Source organism: Sebastes fasciatus, chromosome 20 (assembly GCF_043250625.1).
Source record: "Sebastes fasciatus isolate fSebFas1 chromosome 20, fSebFas1.pri, whole genome shotgun sequence".
NCBI classification, from domain to species: Eukaryota; Metazoa; Chordata; class Actinopteri; order Perciformes; family Sebastidae; genus Sebastes; species Sebastes fasciatus.
Window position 1 is genome coordinate 14,592,925 of NC_133814.1, and position 23,977 is coordinate 14,616,901.

General features: G+C 41.1%; 1 protein-coding gene across 1 annotated transcript; it reads left to right on the forward strand.

Annotated features, from left to right (window-relative positions):
• Positions 1-4,527: 4,527 nt before the first annotated feature.
• Positions 4,528-18,884, forward strand: LOC141758208 (G protein-activated inward rectifier potassium channel 1-like). Its single transcript, XM_074619382.1, has 3 exons — positions 4,528-5,684; positions 17,107-17,323; positions 17,725-18,884. The coding sequence occupies exons 1-3, from the start codon at positions 5,004-5,006 to the stop codon at positions 18,390-18,392; spliced, it is 1,566 nt and encodes a 521-aa protein (XP_074475483.1). The 5' UTR covers positions 4,528-5,003; the 3' UTR covers positions 18,393-18,884.
• The last annotated feature ends 5,093 nt before the right edge of the window (positions 18,885-23,977 follow it).

The window sequence follows — 23,977 nt, forward strand, 5'->3', positions numbered from 1 at the left end:
TACGAGAAAAGAAGTCGTATTATTACGAGAAAAAAGTCATATCTCTGAGAAAAAAAAGTCATCACTTTACGAGAAAAAAGTCAGAATATTACGAGAAAAGTCATAACTTTACGAGAAAAAAAGTCGTAATATTACAAGAAAAAAGTCAACAGATTACGAGAATAAAGTCATAACTTTACGAGAAAAAAAAGTCGTAAAATTACGAGAAAAGTCATAATATTACAAGAATAAAGTCATAACTTTACGAGAAAAAAAAGTCATAACTTTACAAGAAAAAAAGAAAATAACACGTAAAATTACAACTTTTTTCTTGTGAACTTCTGACTTTAGTCTTGTAATGTTATGACTTTATTCTCAAAATCTCAGATTTATTGTTTTTCTTCAATGTGGCCGTAATACTCTGTCGTAACGTCGTACCATAGAAACAATCAGGAATGGGCAACATATTGAAAATCGCATTTTCATGAGTGTCCTGGCTAAGATAGCGGCATCTTTGCGTAATATTATCATATGATCCGTGCACCGAGCTTTGATTGGTCAGAAGGCAGTGCTTTTATACGAGTTGATCTCTTATCTGGAACAGAACCTGCTCCAGAGGAGGTTAGATGTTCAGTTCAGAGTGTATCATACAGGGATTGAGTAAACCGTGGTGATAATTTAGGCTGTATTCTGCATGCATGATTGCATGATATAGGCTTTTCTCAAAGGGGCAGCACAAATATGCTCAACTCAGATCCTACTGAGGCTTGCACAGATGTGCTTCGCATAAACAAAATTATGGATCAATCCAACTTTTCACTCCAGATATCTGAACTCAAGGTATAAAGGTATACCAGTGCTTTCACTCATTAAGATCATTTTTATCAGCTCAGGTAACATGACGCCAGGGCTTGTGGCCCTAAATTTAGAGTTAGTGGCCTGCCATGACTGAATAGTTTAGTAGTGGAAACACTGAATTGTATAATGACTTGGATGAAGAAACTGTATGTGGATTGGTCACATTTAGCAGTTGCCTTATTAACTTAATAAAGTCAGTATTGGTGCTTAAGCCCTGAGGGTTCAGGGTTTAAGGCTTTAGGGGAATATTGGGATTGGGCTTTAGGCTACTGTAGAATCATGGTGGAGCAACATGGTGGACTCTGTGAAGATATTGTCTTCACACTGAACTTATTACCTAAATTACCGTGGGGGTCAATCATGGCCCAATTTTTGCCCTCTTACTATGGTCCTTTGATTGAATAGAAAATATTCTGTTGGTGTTTGATGGATTCACATGATGAGAGTGTCCTTTCCTTTCAAATGTTGAAAGGAAAGGACACTCTCATGTTTGTGGTTCGGTAGAACTGGTTATTTCGATTGTTTACATAATAACCCTTGAGAGCTTTCCTTTCTCTGCTGATGCATTTTCATTTGATATTTAATATCAGCAAGTATTAGAAAAAAATACTGTTTTTTCTGCAGTTTATATCGCACACTTCAGGGTTTTTCTGCCAAGAGATAAGAGCAAAAAACACCTCATCTTTAATAATTCACTGAATAAACATGTGGTTTTCATTATCAATTTGTAATTGCCTGTTATCAGATTTATGTCTTTTCAGTCATGAGTTCAGGGCATGTGCTTCAGAGGAGCTTATAGCAACAAAATAAAATAATAAGATAACAGTTGAATGTGACTGTGGCACATTACGTTTGAGTTGACTCATCAGATCACGCCCCTGTTTGAATTATGTTACAGATCGTACACAGACCTGTCAGGTCAAACAAAACAGTATGTTTTTTTACATGAATCATAGCATATTTCTGTTAAAAATTAAAAAAAACACTTGACCACTGAAGGTTAATTTGGCCACAGTCCAATTCCAACATCCCATGTCCTCTGTACCTTCATACAAAAATCCCCGTCATTATGTCCAAATCCAAAAAACTCCAGCCTGTTAAAGTGTTTTTCCATTTTGTTTTCATTGCCATTTATTGTGTACACACTCCTAAAACTGAACAACTCATTTCCTGTAGGCCTGGGACTACGTCCAACTGGATGTGTCTCCGTCGTTCTGTTTTCCCTATCAGCCTTTATTTCCAATTAATTAAAACAGCAAGGTTAGAGGGCTGTTGTAGGAGTGTGAGATGATAAATTGACAATGATGAAACAACTACAGAGGAAATCACAATGTTTCCAAATTTTCCATGTATTCAAACTTGATATTATATCATATTGGGACTAGTGCCATTGCCTGTGGAGTCATAAGAGTGCAATAATAAAGAATAAATCTGAAAGAATAAGAAAATAAACGTGGAAATATAAAGAGGAATAAATAAAAGACTATATAAGTAAAAAATAAATGTGGAAATATAAAGAGGAATAAATAAAAGAATATATAAGTAAATAAATAAATTAATGTGGAAATGTAAAGAGGAATAAATAAAATAATATATAAGTAAATTAATAAATGCAAAAATATGAGGAATAAATAAAATAATATATAAGTAAATAAATAAATGTGGAAAAATAAAGAAGAATAAATAAAATTATATATAAGTAAATAAATAAAAAACTGTTGACATATAAAAAGGAATAAATAAAATAATATATAAGTAAATAAATGTGGAAATATAATGAGGAATAAATAAAATAATATATAAGTAAATAAATAAATGTGGAAAAATAAAGAAGAATAAATAAAATAATATATAAGTAAATAAATAAAAAACTGTGGACTGTTTTTTAAAGCCTGAAAACAGAGCCATGAGGAGGAGCAGAAGTTTAGTTATCTCTCAGAACAATGAATTATGCTAAAAGGCTATTGTGGAATTTTTAGCCCAATGATGCCAAAAACATTCTGCCTACTGCAGGTTTAAGTAAAATATCTGAGTACTTCTTCCTCCTCTGTTCTATAGTGTATAATGCAGTTCATATCTAACAACCTCAGGTTTACCTCCACTGCAGTACCACTAGGGGGAACCACATGGCCACCAATCCAACCACACTGCTTAGAATAACCAGTTTTATATAGAACAATGTTTTCCTCAAGATTGAGATAATTAGACAACAGGAAACAAATTTAAAAGTAAAAATAAAGGCTAAAAGGCTGCCCAAGGTTGATTTCATGGTAATACACTGTTTACTCGCTCTGATGATTTTTACCTGATTGGCTACAGGCCAAAACAAAAAAATAATTTCCCTCTCTGTACCCTCCCTCCACTGTGGAAGAGGGATTAACCACCCGAGCTGCAATTCGTCCACAATCTTTAATTTGAAGTCACTCCTACAAGAGCGTGTTCCCTCAGGCAGAAGCGCGCACTGTATAGCCTGCTATTATTCTTCACAACATTCACAGGGTCCATTGAAGCAGCACCTGGATATCTACCTACCAAGGACACACAGCCTTTGAATCGAGCTCTATGAATGCATTTGAAATGTTTTTTTTCTTGCACGGATGAGACCTGAACACAAAAGTTGCAGCAGACTCCTGTGCGTAAAAAAGTCTGAATCATGTATTGCGCATAAATCTCTGCTCACTTAACGATTAATTTTACAGGAGGAGAGGAGAGAGGCGCATCTCCAAACTCACAGAGGAGAGAGGCGCATCTCCAACCTCACAGAGAGGAAGGAGGCGCATCTCCAACTCACAGAGAGGCGCATCTCCAACCTCACAGAGAGGCACATCTCCAACCTCATAGAGAGGCGCATTTTCAACCTCATCTCCAACCTCACAGAGAGGCACATCTCCAACCACACAGAGAGGCACATCTCCAACCACACAGAGAGGCGCATCTCCAACCTCACAGAGAGGCACATCTCCAACCTCATAGAGAGGCGCATCTCCAACCTCATCTCCAACCTCACAGAGAGGCGCATCTCCAACCTCACAGAGAGGCACATCTCCAACCTCATCTCCACCTCACAGAGAGGCGCATCTCCAACCTCAGAGAGGCGCATCTCCAACCTCACAGAGAGGCACATCTCCAACATCATCTCCAACCTCACAGAGAAGCGCATCTCCAACCTCATCTCCAACCTCCATCTCCAACCTCACAGAGAAGCGCATCTCCAACCTCATCTCCAACCTCCATCTCCAACCTCACAGAGAAGCGCATCTCCAACCTCATCTCCAACCTCCATCTCCAACCTCACAGAGAGGCGCATCTCCAACCTCACAGAGAGGCGCATCTCCACCTCATCTCCAACCTCAGAGAGGCTCATCTCCAACCTCACAGAGAGGCACATCTCCAACCTCACAGAGAGGCGCATCTCCAACCTCATCTCCACCTCACAGAGAGGCGCATCTCCAACCTCACAGAGAGGCGCATCTCCACCTTACAGAGAGGCGCATCTCCAACCTCACAGAGAGGCGCATCTCCAACCTCCATCTCCAACCTCACAGAGAAACGCATCCCCAACCTCATCTCCAACCTCCATCTCCAACCTCACAGAGAGGCGCATCTCCACCTCATCTCCAACCTCACAGAGAGGCTCATCTCCAACCTCACAGAGAGGCGCATCTCCACCTCATCTCCAACCTCACAGAGAGGCGCATCTCCAACCTCACAGAGAGGCGCATCTCCACCTCACAGAGAGGCGCATTTCCAACCTCACAGCATCTCCACCCTCACAGAGAGGCGTATCTCCACCCCACAGCATCTCCAACCTCACAGGATGCGAGCCGCGCACTGATGCGCATGGTTTTGGCCAGGTGGGGGGCGGGGGGGATAGTACCAAACGTGCGTAAAAGAGGAGGACACACAGCCTTTGAATCGAGCTCTATATGAATGCATTTAAAATGTTTTTTTTCCTCCGCGGATGAGACCTGAACAAAAAAAGTTGCAGCAGACTCATGTGAATGAATCTCTGCTCACTTAGGGATTAATTTTTACAGGAGAGGAGAGGCGCATCTCCAACCTCACAGGAGGATGCGAGGCGCACACTGATGCATGGTTTTGGCCAGGGTGGGGGGGTAGTACCAAACGTGTGTAAAAGAGCCTGATTCTGCACAAGTGTTTATACAATGTCAGCCTTACGGAGGAAATTTGGCGAGGACTACCAGGTGGTGAACACCAACCAGGGCATGACTTCTTCTTTCTCTTCTGCACCTGCGAAGAGGAAGAGGCAGCGGTTCGTGGAGAAGAACGGCCGGTGCAACGTGCAGCACGGTAACCTTGGCGGAGAGACCAGCCGCTACATCTCCGACCTCTTCACCACGCTGGTGGACCTCAAGTGGCGCTGGAACCTGCTCATCTTCATCCTCACGTACACGGTGGCGTGGCTGGTCATGGCTTCGATGTGGTGGGTGATCGCCTTCATCCGCGGCGACCTGAGACAAAGCGGCGGACACGACAAGTCCTACACGCCGTGCGTCGCCAATGTTTACAACTTTCCCTCCGCGTTTCTCTTCTTCATCGAGACGGAGTCGACCATCGGATACGGCTATCGGTACATTACAGAGAAGTGTCCCGAGGGCATCGTCCTCTTCTTGTTCCAGTCGCTGCTGGGCTCCATCGTGGACGCTTTCCTCATCGGCTGCATGTTCATCAAGATGTCGCAGCCGAACAAGCGCGCAGAGACGCTGATGTTCAGCCAGGACTCGGTGATCTCGCAGAGGGATGGGAAGTTGTGCCTCATGTTCCGGGTGGGGAACCTGAGGAACAGCCACATGGTGTCTGCGCAGATCAGGTGCAAACTCATCAAGGTAAGGTGACACAGTAAAAGGTGCAGCAAAATGTCCACTATAAATAAAAGTATTGGCACACTTTTGCTGCAGTGAGCCTCCTTGAAATGCCACCATCAAGGCTGAGACTACACTGTTAAGAATTTCCCAGTAAAATAACAGTAAAGAACTGGCAGCAGGGTTGCCTTTATGTTACTGTAAAATTAACATTATTATACTGTCGCTGAAATTTACAGCTTTGTACTGTTCCTTCATCCCTGCACAGACAAACCACAGCTGGTCACATTTCAACAGTAAACACTTTCAGCTATAGGAGGGGAAAAAAAAAAAAAAACATGTTAGTCAACACCAGCAAACACTTTACAGAAGCATTACATTTTAGCTGCAGTAGAAAAATGATGCACATGCATTAAAACCATCTAGAAATTTAAAACACAGATGCAGAAATTAAGACAGCAATGAGTGCACAGAGACAACTACAGCATGCACATTACAATCTGCTCCTTAAATACTCTTAATTCAATTCCCTGCACAGACAACCACAGCTAGCTACAGAAAGAGAAAAGAAAAAAAAAAAAAAAAAAACAGGAAAAAGAAAGAAAAAAAACAAACAACAAAAAATCGGTAGTGGCTTTGCAACTGTAAGGCCAGCTAACCAGAGACGTCTCTGCTTAACACTCATTGTGTTTTATGAGTGCTTTCCAAGTCATGCGTTGAATTTCCCATTCATCTCCACAATTGATGGCATTCCCTGAGGGGTCTCTGTGATTTGCAGAAGCTTTGGTTTTAATATGAGGCTTCTTAGGGCTATTTTAATGAGCAGCAACAAATCAAATGTGGGACAAAGAGTGTTTGTGTGGGACAATGTGGGACAATGTGGGACACGTTACCAAGGCTGAGATGTAGTCCAAAATTTTGATATTATGTCTATCTAACTTAAAAATAAACATTTCTATTCTGTCCTTTTACTTCGTGACATCTCTATGCTTTGCCCGAAAGCATCCATAGACCGGCACACATCTCTTTTTGACGTTTCTTGTGAGACTCACATGTCCTGTGTCTCTTCATGTCGTATTCCCCACTGTGTGAAATTGAAAAATAACTGGCAAATTTCATAAAAAAAACTCTGAGAAATCGCCTTACACCAGTTTCACCCACTTGTATGTAGTCTTTGTAGTTGCATTTCCTTTTCTTTGTGGTAGTTTCCATAATATTCCGCCTAAATCTGCATAGTTTATGCCCCGTTGGACATAGCGTAGCAAAGACGGTGACAGGTCAACCTGCACTTGACCCACTGTGTGTGCAGTTTGACAGCAAACACAGCCGCTGTGATGACAGCGTTTCTCTGCTTTCTTCACAGTCATTGGATAAAAGCCAGATTTTTAGAAAAGCTTCTGTCCTAGAGCCAATGAAAATGTGGGACATCGTCTCAATATGTGGGACAACAACAACAACAGTCCCTTGTAAAATGGGACACCCGGTCACCCTAACGTTACTCTAGTAGCAGGATTTGTCCTGGGAGTGTTGTGTTTCTGGTGTGTGCCTGGTACGACTGTACACAGATGAGATGAATGGGCCCCCGGGGGACAGTAGGTGGGCTTATTGACTGAAAGATCAATTGAACCAATTCCTTTACTGAGTGGGCCTCAATGTGCTAAAGACGTTTTCTTGAGGTCAGTCTTGCCTTAAAACAAAATGCCATCCGAAGAACTGAGACTGGACGGTGATGTATGAAGTGTATGCTGGTTTCAGAGCTGGAGGAATCCTGATGGAGGATGAAAAGAGCTGAGGCAGCTGCTGCTAGGATATAAAACAAAAGTGTGTCAACTTCACAGCTAAAAGAAACTGCAGTGTCAATCACTGCAGTTTCTAAAATCACACCTGGTTGTTTTTTCACCAAATGTGTTTCTGAGGTCTCGACAATATTTTCGCTTTCTGCAGAATTTATGGCTGGACAGCACTTGTTGTCTACTCGGGCTGAGACGATTCACCGATCCCCCGATTAGATAATATCATGACACTTGAGTGCCGATTCGATATGTATTACAATATTTAATTGTATTATTGCGATTCTACAAGTATTGCGATTCAATATTATGCTTTATTGCGATTTTTGTTAACACTAGACCATGGGAAAAAGTTGAATCATACACTTCTAGGGACTTTTACTTTGGAAAACATCTAAATTTATATAGTAATAATGTTTGATTTTTTGATGATGTATGTAGTCTGAGATGTCCTGAAGTCAAATATATCCGTCACTGTCGGGCATTATTTATTAAGACATTTCCCTCACAAATTAGTGGTATCTCCTAATATATAAGGGACATGTAATGTTTTACACTTCTGGTGAATATAATCCAATAAATCTTATTTCCATATATGTATTTTGTATATACAGTTCCTTTTGTTAACACCTTATTTTGAAAACCGGACGTAGTCACACGTGTATATGTCCGCTAACTTCGCCAAGTTCACCGCTAGCCCTCCCGTCAGCTCTGTTCTCTTTAAACATCCATAGTCAGCTCCATCAGGGCTGTTTGAATGTATTTAACATAAATGTCAGTATATGGGTGCTCTACAGTTGTAGCGTCGGCCGATTTGACCACAGAGATGAGAGTGGCGGCTGGCTTGACCGCGCGTTACGATAACGTTTCCTTTCTATGACAGAGTTAGCATGGAGCTTTAGCCATGATGTCTAGCTCTGCTTTCCCTGGCAATGTGTAAAAGCCAAAGTGTTTCCATACTTTACTGTATGTGTAGTGTTTACCACTCTGGATTTAATATGTGAGGGTGCAGGTGGTATCCACGCGGACCCTCCGCCGTTCTCTGCTTTGTCTTTTTGGCTCACTACAGCCGGCTGCGTTTTGTTTTGGTGACGGATACGGAACGAATATGGCGTCACGTTACTCTGACTACAACAATAAAAGCGGTAACTTCCTTCTACCTGGGCAAACACTTAAATTAAGCAAATATATCAATTCTGGCGTTAAATGTTTTTTTTTTAAATTGTAAAAAAAAAAAAATTGCACCACAATAATACGTCACATATATTTTGATCAGAAGCTGATTTTTTTTAACAGTTGTGTGTCTTATGTGCATGTTTTCTCACTGTAGCAGGAATGTCTCATACAGGAAATCTACTTTTCTCCAGTCCAAACATCAGCAGATATCTAAAGGACGGCGGTGCTTTGTTGTGACAGGGAGAGTTAGTCGTGCTTTGGTCGTCTCCGCGGAGCAGCGTGGTGATCTCAAGTGACAGTTTACTCTCTGAACCTCAAGGGAGAGCCACCAGAAAGCTCCCAGTATGTTAATGTTGTTATACTTAATGGTTTTTTTTTAGTTGCGCTCAGAATTTTCCCAGGCTTATGATACCATTTAAGTCATTTTTCATTTGATCAGAGTAAAAGCATCTATTAGAGAAAAAGAGAAGTTTAACACATTAAAAGCCACGACTCAATAACTTATTATCGCTAATGTTCCAGCTTTCTCTGCAAAGAGTTTTATTCCATTTCATTATCATTTCCCCTTTAATTAACAGCCTCTGAAGTAAAATAAAATTAATTGCAGTTAATCAACACAGCATCACAGAGGCACAAATGCTATATCATCAACTTTTCTCCCTCTACAGAGACCAATAGTCATATTGAGAGAGTTTAATAGTCGTCTATGATGGTTATTTCAAACAGAGTAAAGGCAGCAGGATATTCACCCATGGGGCAGGCTGTGAGGTTTGACCTTGTGTGCCAATATTGTGGATATTGCCTTAGTAGAATTACCTCTTTTTACGGCACATGGAGCCACTACAGACTTATTATTATTAAAGAATTGTTAGTATAATTTATGGTCTTTATTTGATACCTTAAGGCCCAGTGGGAAAGTGGAAAACTCCCAGTGTGAGCAGGTAAAATTAAAAAAGCAGAACAAGCTGCTGCAGTACTGTTGCAGAGTAGATACATCACCTGTACTTTGGCTACACTGCACCTCACTCAATCTTGCCTTTACTGCCAAGGTCTTTTAGAAAAAAAAAAGAAGTAAATGAACGTGCCTGAGAGTAATGTAATAACTGCAAAAGTGAATGTCTAAGTGTTCTTCTCACCCATCTGTTTTTCAGATTTTTGAGTTCAACACACCTTGGCTTTCTTTCAACGATCGGTTTAGATTTATGTAACGATCCTGATCTGGGATTTCTGCCAGTAAACGATGATCTTTCATTAAATCATCTTTTAAAGCCACAGTTATTCGTGTATTGGCGGAAGGTCAGACATCCGGGACTTTGCTAATTGGCTGCTAAAAAGCATCACGTTCATGTTCCATCAATCATGCCCCGAGGACAACGGTAAAAACGTGCTTTGTAAGCTCACTTTTATACACATGTTTCATGGATTTTCTTGGATACTATTAATACCTTACTTTAAGGTCAAACCTCTATTTCTTTCGTTAAGAGTGTGCAGGACACCTTGCTGCTGAATAGATGCAGTATTCTAATATGTCTTTTATGTTAACAGACAGTGATGTTTTAGAGCCCATAAAGCTGCGACATTGTGGTGTCAGACCATACAGTGGGCTATTGTGCAGTAAAATTACTCCACATCACCCCATAGTACTATATCTGCACCGTGGAAACAATGCCATGGCTAGTGTTCAGGTAATGCACAGCTCAAGGTCACTGTCAAATGGGTTGCCCACAAAGCTGACTGGAGAAATGAGACATGCTGCAGTAAATCCTAATGACGGAGCTGTGTAAACGCACTGTGAACGGGCAACTGCAATCTATCTAAAGGGAGAGGCAGGGTCGTAAATTCTTATGAGACCTGGATACCTGGATAAAGTTCGTCACATTCTTAATTAGCACTCAGGTTATTTACTGCTGTTAAAGCAGCAAACCTATCCAGGGAAACTGCCTAAAATACATGGTGTGTATGTAATAAGTAACTTACATAAGCATATTTTGGTGCAGTATTTTAACTCTTTTCAACTTTATTTTGTTCACACTTTTTCATAATGATTCAGGAAGCAGTGATAGAAGACTTTAAAGACTCACATTGGCAGTATGTTTCCATTGGCAATCAACAACAGTGTCAGCCTTGACATTGCCAAGTTTAATGAAATATTCTTTCCTCAATGTTATGGAGTCTGAATTATTTCGAAAAGTGAAGCCAGTACAGAAGTGCCTTAAACTTGCATTCTTTCTAATAGCCAGCAGGGGGCGACTCCTCTGGTTGCAAAAAGAAGTCAGATTGTATTGAAGTCTATGAGTAAATGACCCTACTTCTCACTTGATTTATTACCTCAGTAAACATTGTAAACATGAGTTTATGGTCTCTATCACTAGTTTCAAGTCTTCTTCAATACAGCATGATGTTCATTTAGTAAATTATGGTCTCATTTAGAGTCATATAGACCATAAAGCAGGGTATGCTTTAGGACGTGGCTACCTTGTGATTGACAGGTCACTACTGTGTTTTCAGCTCAGAAATGTAACCCCTTCACAGGGTGTTTTCTGTTCATGAAAGTTCATTGGAAGATTTTGGTCGCCTAACATGTCTTAGTCAGCGTTCAGTTGTGCTTTGCTCCACCCTCTCATTTCACTTCTGGTTGCAAAAAAACAAGATGGAGACGGCCAAAATGCCGAACTTGAGGCTTCAAAACCGTAGTCCGCAAACCAATGGGTGACGTCACGGTGACTACGTCCACTTCTTATATTGTATACAGTCTATCTATGGTTTGGCATGGTGGACAGGTCTAAATACAACAATACCTGTGAGCCTCGGCCACTGTTGCAATGGAGAAGAAGCCAGTCAGAGGCACAAATCTGAGCGGTAGCAAATTCAAAAACACTTAGTCGTAAAGTTCAATAGTTGCTGAACTAATCTAAAATTGACCCAGAACCCAAAAGTAAATTGATTTAAGCTGCAGATTGTGTTGTCAGTATTCTCTCTTCATTATTATTTTTATTCTTTATTCAATGTTTCTGCACCATGGGAGTGCAGAACCCGAACCATATATTTTCTAACACAGTTTTTAATCTTTGGTAAGATAAAAAAAGACGTCTATGGGAGAAATGAAAAATGACTTTTACATCCGGAACCAGCGGCGCCCACAATAGTTTCTCCCACTTCACAACTCTATAACATGAGTGATAGTGTGTGGGAAGACCTTTTGGAGTGCAAGAACTTTCTAGTAATGGATACCTACTAGGAAATATTTTATTTAAAAAAATTAAAGGCACATATTGACAAAATTAACATGGATGTACTCACACTAAAAGAACTGAACGAAGAAGACCCGGTCTTCTGAGTTATATTTCATTAGATGCTATTTTTATTTCAGTTAAACTTCTTAAATTTCGTATCAAAAGTCACGGAGTTGGTAGAGCCCACACTGCAATTTGTGACTTGGATAACAAATTTAATTATGAGCGGAAACATTATTCCTTGGCAGAACTGTGCATTTCTCTTCATCCATAATGCATATTAACTCAAAAAGATAACTGTCCTTGAATTTCAATTAATATTAATGCAGCTTTCATTAATAAATCAATAGAATGCAGTGGTGCGCTGACCCCTGCAGCTCTGGCAGAATAAGATTTTGATGTAAAGGAACATTGTTTGTGTGTGGTATGCCAGCAGTGCATGGAGGAAACACATTGATAGGAAAAAATGCTCAAATACAACACAAAAAAGACGGAGGAACAGAGCGAGAGAGGGACAGCTGGGTGGTGCTCGTCAATGTCAACAGACGCTCGTCTCAGTAGCTTGGTCCACAGCAGGAGATAAGTGATAAGGGCTAGTTGTGGCAGATAGACAGGCGTTTAGCTAGACAGGCAGGCGGACACGACTCGCCACATCTGCCACTGTGTAACGCTGTAGGACGAGCAGAGAGAGAGGAGGAGAAAGAGAGGAGAAGACACAAAGAGAAAGACAGTTGGATTGGCTTTAATGGTGCTGTCGAAAGATCGGGAATGGCAGCTCAACTGTGAGCGTTGCGTTTGATGTCCAGCTCAAAGCTTCCAGCTGGACACACAAATGCACAGTTGCATTATAAGGAGCAACGTCCACACACACACGCTTCTTCCTAACTTTCACTGTCAGTGTTTATGCATACACACACCTGCACACACACTGTCACTGAGGAGGAAGTGAGTCACCAGGGAGAGGGCCTGCTTCCACTCAACCTCAATCTCAGGTGGCTCGGTAAATTAAGCACTCCCTCTATATCAGGTCCTCTTCCAAGGGCCATTAATTTCCCCCTCGTGGCACTAACTGTTTAGCGGCAGTAAGAGAACACACAAAGCTTTCACCTTGTTAAAACCATTTGGTTTTGAGCAGGTTTCTACCTCCTTGGCAGAGGTATAATTCTGTTGCAAAGGGGCTACAAACAGTATGTGAAAAAACAGCAGCTTCACTTCCACGACTAGAATTGGCTCAAATGTGACTTCCCAGGCAATTGGTTTCCAATCTCACTGACTTGTATGAGCGTTGCTGACAAATGGGACACCTGCCTGCAGTATCTAAGTGACAATTTACATTTTTAAATGAAATAAATAAATTAATATACAGTCTTGACAGGCTTTTAAAATGATTTCATGTGCTCCTCCCACTTATAGGAGACGGAGGAAGCTTTTTTCCAGAAGCGGAGATCAACAGCAATATGGAAAAATCAATTGCAAAAGTATTACACTTGTTTTTAAATGTCATGTTTGCCTGATGCTGCAGGAAGCTGATTAATTAACTGCATGCAAAGTACAATTATATCAAAATATCAAACGGAAAGGAGTATCAATTCACAAATCTATTCATAAAACTGTCCGAAGATAGCAAAATATTTTTGTGTGTGTATTAAAACAACAGTGTGTAACAAAAAGGGTGATCTATTGGTAGAAATGGAATATAATATTAATAAGTATGTTTTCTTTAGTGTATTATCACCTGAAAATGAGAATTGTTGTGTTTTTGTAACCTTAGAATGAGCCGTTTATCTCATAGGGAGTGGGTCCTCTTCACGGAGCCAGCCGCCATGTTTCTACAGTATAGCCCAGAACGGACAAACCAAACACTGTGTTAACTTTTCCTGCTTGGGCCGGAGTCAATAACGTTACTCGCTCCGGTGTTAACCCCCGTCACTCCACTCAGCCGCCGGGAAACAAGACACGGGAAACTTCTGTTGGTCTTGAGGATCCGCATCATTTATTTCTGCACAAACTGCAACTTGTACTGTACATTCAATTGATATTCTCAGAGCTAAACTCACTTGTTCGCTCACAAACATTCGCTGCCGCTCTCTCTCTTGCTTCACCACTCACTTCCCACGTACACACACACTCTGGTTCTGCTATTCTCCAAATGACCTACGCTACTCTTACAACAACTGGCTCCAGAAAGGGTCATTGCGTGCGGGAGGTCACCTCACCTCTAGATGTCGCTAAATCCTACACACGGTTCCTTTAAACAAGATAAAACGTGTTAATTAATGAGCTTTAAAGGTGCTGGTAGGTGGAAAGCAAATAAGTATATTTCCCAAAATGACAAACTATTTTTTCAACACTATAAGCATAGATTCAGATCCAAAACCCCTGCATTGGCATTCACGCTGCGTCTTCTAAACCTTTTTCTGTGGGAAATGCCTAGATGAATAATCGTATTCATTACAAAAAGGTAGGTGTGAATGTGAGCGTGACTGGTTGTCTGTCTCTATGTGTCAGCCCTGTGATAGTCTGGCGACCTTCGCCCAATGTCAGCTGGGATCGATGACATTGGGCCCGCGACCCTTAATAGGATAAGCTGTTACTGATAATGGATGGATTTATTTAATATATTAAAATAATATATAATATATATCATGCAGGACAGGCAAGTGGTGTGGCTTTTTTTTTTTTTTTTTTTTTTTAAATGTACAGCTTTTCTTCTCTGCATTTTCATTTTTTTCCCCAGGCGTCCACACATTTCAACATTGTTCTGTTTTGCAAAACATCCGCCTTTCCGGCTTTCTGAGTTTCATTTTGATTTAAATTCAGTAGACTGCCTGCGTATTCAGGGAGCACCCATCACTGATACAGCGTGATGGGTGACACTTTCCCTCACCCAGCCAGGGATCTGTGGGCACAGACGTCTTCTTGTGAAATGTCACACCCTTCTGTCCTCAACATCACTGTGAATACAAATTGACAGTTTGTTTGCCATCTGTGGACCGAGTGGCTCCTCGCTCAAAGGGCCAGGGAGGCTTCGCTGCATGCATACAAGTTAACATGAGGCGGCAGGGAGAGCTATGTGAATTGAGCATAACAGGATAGGTTATAAATGTGCAATTTCTTTTGCTTTTTTATTGACTCGTGTTGACGGTGGAATTCAAATGGGTTGGAGCAGGTTTTTTTTTTTTTTTTTGCCCTCTGGATGAAACAAACATCTTTTCCTTTGTAAATCATTCACTCCTGACGCATCAGCTGGAGTAAGAGGCTTGCAATTGACAGGAAAAGAGGTTTTATAAGCTCATAGAGAAGTTAAAGCCTTCTCCCTAATTCCATGTTTTAATTTAACAGCTAAAAGAGTACTTTATTTGATTGAGCTTAGTTTCCCAAGAGCGAGCAATAGTGTCTTTTCCATAATCTAATGACGCTTTTCTTAGAGGCCAGGCTACCGCGGAGAGTTTTAAAGTGCTCTAATGTGCTGGCAATGAGAGTAAAAGATTAGTGTCTTGAACTATAAATGTTACCAATGCTCATGATGTCTGACAGAGATGTGAGAGATCACTGACCACATTCTTACTTTTACCAAGCATGTCTACCAGTAAGTGCGTACGGAGCAAAAGGTCCTAATAACACCTTTTTAGATTTGTTCCCTCTCCTGGGTGTTCTGCTGTCTATCATGACAAAAATATGTGAAAATATTCATTTCTGTGTATTTTTACATCAAAATCCATCCATGTCTCTGCCAAGATTTTTTTGTTGACTAACCCAAGTCTCCGAGGCAAATGAATATTCCATCCTGTTAAATGTCATCATAGATTTTTTGGGGAGATTCAGCCGCCCATTTCCATTTTACAAAACATGCAGGTCTGCTCAGGCAAACAAAAGCAGCAGGTCAGAGGTGTGCATTTACATGACTTCATTTTGCAGCAACATCAACATAAAGCCTGAGGCTCAGAACAAAAGCATGCCCCTCTTCTTCCCCTCTTATTGGGGATGATGGAAGCGATCCTCCACAACTATAGTTTGGAGTCTTTTTCCGCCTGCTTTTGTGCTCTAAAATTAACTCCCTCCACACTTTAACTCCAACCCCAACATCCTATTTCATGTGGAACTATGTCTAATCACGGAGGAAAATTGTCTTCTCAAAAGCAATTTCACTGAACCCTTAACACAGCTTCACTTACATTCCCATCAGGGTTAAACCTGCAACAAATACATGCACACATATTATCCAACAAAACTGGCCATGTGGCTTTGCAGACTGCACACACAGTCATCTTTTTGCACAACAACAAAGACGTGCCTTGAATTTTGGAGGGATTCCATTTGCTCTCCTTTTCATCTTGTGCATCGGGAACACCTGCTATGCCTAACAGTCTCATAAAAAGCACATTAATGAATCAACATTTTGGGAAATTCTCTTATTCGCTTTCTTACCAAGAGTTGGATGAGAAGATTTAAAGAGAGTGGTATTGATCTTTTTGTCTTTTTCTCTATACAAGACAGTGAATAACCATATTTCCCAAAAGGGCTGGGCATTATGATGATATATACCATCAAAACGATCTAAAAATGTCTTCCACACAGTGAGGCATACAGCTTGTTAATGAAACACTGGTACCGGATCGGTACTCTGTATCGGCCAATACCCAAAGCCCAGATATCGCTATCGGTATCGGGACTGAAAAAGTCGGATCGGTGCTATCGAGATATGAAGTGAGTTATATCCTGATAGAAGATTTTAGCTGTATCGCCCAGCCTTAATTCCCAAGATGTCAAACTATTCTTTTAAATACCATTTAATTTATAGCATTGAAATATTTAATCATCTATCTGAATTTATGTTGTTTGAATTTCCCTCTCAGTATGCCATTTTTAAATGGTGCAGTTCTTTTGTGTTCCCAAATCCAAATAAAAAAAAAAAAGTTGCTGAAATTGGACGGTTTAAATTCAGACACCAGATTTCTATATAAAAAATTCAAACTTCATCAAAAATCAAAAGTTTTTTATTTAAAATAACTACTAGTATTTTCAAAGAGGATCATTTAAACCATATACATTTAGAAATATGTTTTTTTTTAAGTTAAATATTTCAGTGGTATTTAAATTCATCATTAAGCGTTCAGTGGTGGTTAAATTATGTTATTATTTGCTTGCTCTGACCCCATTGTGGAGCAGAAAGTTGAAAATGATCCTGAATTATCACTCTTAAATAAAAATTTAAACGTTAAATGTCCTGATCATTTGTGTTTCCAGTCGCGGCAGACCCCAGAGGGTGAGTTCCTTCCCCTGGATCAGTGTGAGCTGGACGTGGGTTTTGGGACGGGGGCGGACCAGCTCTTCTTGGTGTCGCCTCTAACCATCTGCCATGAGATCAACACCAAGAGCCCGTTCTTTGATCTGTCGCAGCGCTCGCTCAAGAACGAGCAGTTTGAGATTGTTGTCATCCTAGAGGGCATCGTGGAAACCACTGGTTAGAGCTAATTACTATTTTATTATTATATATTTTTTCCCCCTCTTTCATCTTTGAATACACTTCCCATTTCCTAATCATTATTTCATCATCCTTTACCCTGTGGCATAGAGCATTTCTCAGTAACATGAAGTAAAATTTATGACGGAATGTTTAATTTTCAGGGTCTTTAATTATTCAATGGCACAAGCTCCTCTCCGTCTGTGTCATATTCTTCATATCTCTGTCTGTCTTTTCCCTGAAGCAATTCTCCACATTTCATTTCTGTTCCCTGCCTGACTGTCTGTCCATTTTTATTTGATAGACCACTTTCAACAATCTTCTTTGTAATGTTACAGTGCTTTTTTTGTCTTTTTCTTGTCAGTATTTGAAATATTTCACGTCTCTTCTCTCCATCGTAGGTATGACATGCCAGGCGAGGACATCTTACACCGAAGATGAAGTCTTGTGGGGCCATCGTTTCCTCCCCGTCATGTCGCTGGAGGAGGGCTTCTTCAGAGTCGACTACTCCCAGTTCCACAACAACTTTGCGGTCAATACGCCTCCCTACAGCGTCAAAGAGCAGGAGGAGAAGTCCTCGTTGACGTCGCCCAACTCTGTCTCTGTTGCGCCCACCCCCTCCTCCCCTCAGCTGGGTAACGGTGGCCGCGGAGGCCGCAGGGAAAGGCTCCTGTCAGCTGACTATGCAGATCACGCAGAGGACCAATCTTCCAGGCGGCCCAGCAAACTCCAACGCATGAGCTCCACCAGGGAGGAGCTCATGTGGAGGGGACTGAAGACGGGGCCAGCCTTGCCTGGGGGGAAGGCCGCCAGCGTAGGAGACCTTCCGCTTAGTATTCAGAGGCTGAGGTCCAGCTCCATCCCGGTAGTGAGGCAAGGACAGCTGGAGGAGCAGGTCCAGCTGCTGTCTTTGGATGGAGATGTCGAGGAGGGCGAGCTGGAGAAACACAGACTGCCAGCAGCCATTAGCACCATCACAACACCAACCCCAGTTCAGATCCCCATGATGGGGAGTCGGCCAGAGGACAACCTGCCCGCCAAACTGCGCAGAATGAATGCCGACCGCTGACTTCTGCAGACTACCTTTTAAGACTTTTGAAAACTGAATCAGGCTTGATGGGCATTGCGTATAAATAAAGACTACTGTGATCTAAGTTTTATTTTTTTTCTGCAGATTTTGGCCAGTATTTTACATTTACTTAACGGGCTCTTTACTAAGTTGTCCATTGCCACAAATAGAAGGACAACGCCAATAAGCCATCCATCCGCTCATACTGTGAGTCATTTTTGATAGATCACCATCTGTGCCCCCCACTGACTTCTAACACTTCTGCCCTTGTGCTTGTTTCTTTCACTTCTGTTCATACAGTTGCATCAAACACTTTACTATCTCAAACAACTACACTTTTTTCAATTAATCAAGCACCAAAGTGGCAGTCATAAATAAGACTGACCTAAATTGACCATTTGCTAAACCCCTCCCCCCCGAGCAGCGATTGTCCAATCGTAGCTTAGCAACTGTAAGGCATGGCAGGTCTGTCGAGCTTTGGATTTCCCCACATGCCTCCAAAAGTTTGCCCCCATTCATTTTCTATGGGACATGAGCGAATCGATTTGCAAGGTGCGGGCGTTGCGGGACTGACCAGCGGTTCGACAAAAGGGAGGGGTTGAAAGTTGAACATTTTCAATTTTAAGCAAATGAGGGTGAAATTTGATTTGTTCGCTTCCAGTGGGACTTCTCTGTAAAGCTGGGGACACACCAACATCAGAGAACTAGCGGCAACGAAGGCCGCCTGTCTCGTCGCCTCATGTCGCCTCATGTCGCCTTTGTTTTGGTCGACAAGTTGCACCCAAACACACCGCAAAGACCACGGCCGACAGCCAGTTAGCACGTACGTTATGCGCCTGCGTGAGATGAAATAACCTCTCCACACCAGCAGGTGGCGGTAGTCTGTATTCGTCATTCAATAAGGGAAACAGGACGACCGAGGACTGAGGATATACAAAATGTTGTTATGATACGTAGATGCCACAAAGCGGGCATTTGCCGACCACTTTTATGAGATAAAAATTAAAAATGAGAAGAGCCTTCAGTGTTTTTTCCTCTTGATTGTACTCTTGCTTTCCTCCCTTCGGTTTCTCTTCTCGTGCACTGATTCGTTTGAGCTGAACCGCCAATCAGAGTGATTTCTCTCAATTCAACAATGCTGAATCGCCCGAAAAACCTCAAACACAGACAGACTAGAGCCGACAGAACGGGACAAACCAGAAAAACTAGAACTACGGACGCTTGGCGTGTCAGGGCCTTAAGAGTGATACATCTGGCAAAAAGAGTTTGGATGTTGGTGTCTTTTTTTTTAACCTTTCCAAAACCAAAAAACACAAGAGCAGAAGTGTGAGGAATGGATGAAACTGCGTTTATATGCTCTAAAGTAAGCTGCAAATATCAGCATGTCTGGCTAAGCTTACTACCTATAGTGCTAACTGATAATTACTTCCAAGGCCAAGACTGACCTACAGTAGTTGGGGTTACAGGTCATATGAAAAAAAAAAAGCCCCCTTCACGACAAGCACATCCACAGTGTAGTATTTCCACACTGTTTGGAAGCCCATCCTGGAAACTTTCGGACTGTCTGACTTTTTTACGCAGAGCTATTAGCTTTAGCCTCAGTGTTTTAGCGCAATATCATGTATGTAGCCAAGAAGTGCATACTTAAAATCCCCTTTTACATAATTTTAAAAAAGAAGCAGCTGGGAAAATTTGCTGGAGACCGAGTTTTCAACCAACTCATGGAGCTGACGTTAGTTTAATTAGCTAGCTAACATACAGCTGGCAAAATCGATGGTTGCTGGCTAGAAAATGAGAAAACCTGCTTTTGTCTACCTCTGTGTGAAATGAAGCACCCGTTGTTTGAATATTACTAAGGATTTTGAGTGGTAAATCTGCCACCGTTGTCATTGTAAACTGCATATGTGCCGCGCGATAATGGAAGCATAATGGGCAAAGCAACAGCAACTAAGGTGGACGGGGCTTAGCTAACGGTCAATCAAAAAGTCATAAAAACCCTGAAACACAAGTCAGGTTGATACACTATATTTATTAATCACTTGTACTGAACACTTGTTTGAATGCTCATTTGATTTGTATGTTTACTACTGTACAATTTGAACTATTTTTTACCTCTGGGTGCAGTGTTTGCATTGGCCCGTTATACGCATGGGTGACAAAATGTAATCACAGATCAATTTTGGACTCCGTCATCACGGGCTGATTTATTAAAATGTAAAACAAATATCTGGGAATGCAGGGTTTGCTGACATCAGGGGACACATGTATTATTGTTAATATAAAAGGTAAGATACAACTTCATATTGCAACAGCTTAAATAATAAATTATTTGAAATGACAAGTGTGTCTGTGAGTACATTATTCTTTTTCCATATAGAAATGTGAGACTGAGTTCAGCATTTAAACACCCTGCGGTATTTCAGCGTGCAAAATGCACCAGCAGCTCACGTGCCAACTGCCGCGATGGTTAAACCAACATTCATCAAATATTAAAGCCTTCAATGTGAATGTGAGTCGTTTCGATCTTGAAGCTAATTTCAGGAGGGCAAGAGTTCAGAGTGGAGGAAACTCCAGACAAAATCCTCTGGAATTAAAACCCTGGCTGCTAAGTTAACGTACTTTACTCCTTCCTCTGCTCACTTGAAATCTAAGCCTTTATAGCCTTTATCTGGCTGCAGCTTCAGATGATTATTTTAGTTGTCCTGTAGCTGACAGAAGTCATGCTGTTCAGCGGCCTGGTCAGTGGCACTTCATTTTTTCTTGACTGTGGCTATGGAGATAAAAGTGCTCTAGAGGAGGGCCATCTTCCAGACATTACACATCTGAGGATGTCCTGAGCTAATTAGTCATACTGCAAAGAATAGCATGAAACAGAAATTAGATTATGTAACTCATTGACAGTGCAAAATGACCTCCGTCCAGCGTAAGATAAAATTAACTCCGATAAATGATGGGGGGGAAGAATCACAGACCATTCTTCACACAGACATTATTACTGTATAATGATGGATTCAACTGTAAAGGAAAATCTGTTTGGCTCATTTGTCAGTCATTAAATTGTGTCTGGGAAATGGGTTAGTCTTATTTTCACTTCAGTTACACTTACCTTAGTTAATGACGGTTATTACATCTGTAGAATAGAATAAACATGCTACTGTATGTAAGTCTGGACTAATTTCACGTCTGAATCAGGCCATGATATTTTACTTACCTCATGGTGAATCTAATCTCACACAACACTGTGCCCCAAACTCATCTGGAAACTTTGAATGGACATAAACTCATTGAATGAATCAGTTTCATAAGAAACTCATAGAATCTGAGACAGTTCAATTAGTACATTTACTCAAGTACTGTAGCTTCAGTAGGCAGAATGTTTTTGGCATCATTGGGCAAAAAGTCTATAATAACCTTTCAGCATATTGTAATTCTAGAGAAGAGAGAAAGAGCGTTCCTATTGGCTGTTCATTCAACAGAGGCAGCTGTCAATCATCAGCGCTGATCAAATATCAGAAACATCTTGTAGTGTACTGTTTAGCTGTAAAATGAGAAAGTTTGCTCCGGCTGGTGGGCGGTGCTTGGTATTTCCTCAACTGATCTAAACGTGGCTGCTGGGTCACAAACTTTCTCATTTTACAGTTAAACAGTACACTACAAGATGTTTCGGAAAACATTTGAGGCGAGAAATAGGCATTACAGTAACAGAATATTGATTCACATCTGATCAGGGCTGCCTAGTTTGACCGTTTGATTGGAGTTAGCGAGTGATTGACAGCTGCTCAGAGACGACAGGCTCCAGCTCGGCTCTGTTTGGTTGTTTTCCTCCGGTCTGTGAAATCTTGCAGAAGCCATTAGGAGCACTGGAGGACATCGGAGGACACAGATGCACATGAGTTTTTTCAGATTACCTGTCTCATGCACAACTGTTTGTATACACACACTTGTATCCACTTGAATGGATGAATGTACTTTCTACAACTGCATATTTAAAATGGTGCCTAAGGGCAAATATCTAGCGCTACATGTTTCCATTTTATGGACTCAGTCATATTAAAAATGTTATGAAGTACAAAAAACGGCTGTGTCCTATTAAATGACCTGAGTGTATTATCACAGCATGTACTGTATGAACTAGTCCATCAGATAAAGCAGCATCAAAAGTGGTCTGGATACTGGTTATTTTTTCTAAAAAAGACTTGTTCACAAATTTTAACAGTCCAAAACCATTAATAATCAGTGTGATCTCTGTTTACAATTACAGTTACAAGGCTCCTTCGTGTTTACAAGAGTTCCAGTCATTGTCAGGTAAAGTCAAAAGTTGCATTTGTTTGCCAGCACAGAGGCAGATGTGGGTGCAGAGCGTGACTCTGTATGCCTGCATGTTTATCTGTGTGCATAGGGAAACACAGCGAGATGCTCTCAGAGGGGGAGCGCAGCGATCAGATCACACATCCACATTGACCAGATGCTCATCCATAGTCAATGAGCACGGAAACTGTCGCTCCTCTAAAAAGCACAGCGCCATTAGCTTGGTGAGCCGGGGAGATCATGTGAATTGAGAGATCATCTGGCATGTGAGGATTCAGCTCTGTTGTATTTTAACCTCCTGACATGGATACAGTCATTTACAGATACCTGCAGCTATGAATAAATCCGTATCTATGTGCTAACATCACAAGTGTGAAGTGAGTTTGCTCTCACTTTACAACCACCAACCTACTGAATAAGTGGACAGTCTTTTTGTAAATGCACACCACTTCTTTTGTTCACACACCTCAACAAAATTAGTCTTCAAAACAGACAGAAATATCACAGGGTATAAAACTTTAACTCAAATGGGATATTTTATTTAACAGAAAATGTCCAAATGGTCATGAGAGAACCTCCCACATTTTTTAAAGTTTCTTTTTGATCATTATACGAGATCGGAGCAGGCATAATTTACTTGTGGTGTCAGCTGTGTTGTGCCCACAGGCTCGCTCTGGGCCGTCTAGGTAAATAGTGCTCAGCTCTCCCCCTGCAGAAACTCTTTCCTTTCTCCGTGACTCACCATACATCAATTCAAGTGCTCTTTATTTCCGTGGTGTGCTTCAGAGTGAGGAGTGCCACAATAAGTTCTGATAAAAAGAAAAGCATTCTTCACTTGAAAAATGGTTATTTCAAGATCCATTTTCTCAGCTTTTTCAACTTCACCGCTTACACTAAAAGGAATGCAATCTCAGAGGCCTTTTTTTCACTGCTCACTTACATTGTCAGCAGCATTGTGATGTAAAGTTATTTACAGAATATAATCTTTTCAAAATAAGAGATAAAACTGAATAAAAGAATGCAGTTTGTTTCTCTGAGAGAAGGATTAAGTCATTTCAGCACCAGTCTCACTTTATACTAGGGGTGTCGCGATAAATACAGTTTTATGGTTACAGACTCTCTCTCCACCTCCCAATTTTGAGTGTAATTCATTTGCCAAAAACGACACAAAAACGCACAATTAACAAACTCGGATGGCACAATTTTTTCTTCAACCTTTCTATAGATATCACGATAATTTCGTTAACGTGAATTCTTTTGGTCACGATCATTTTTTA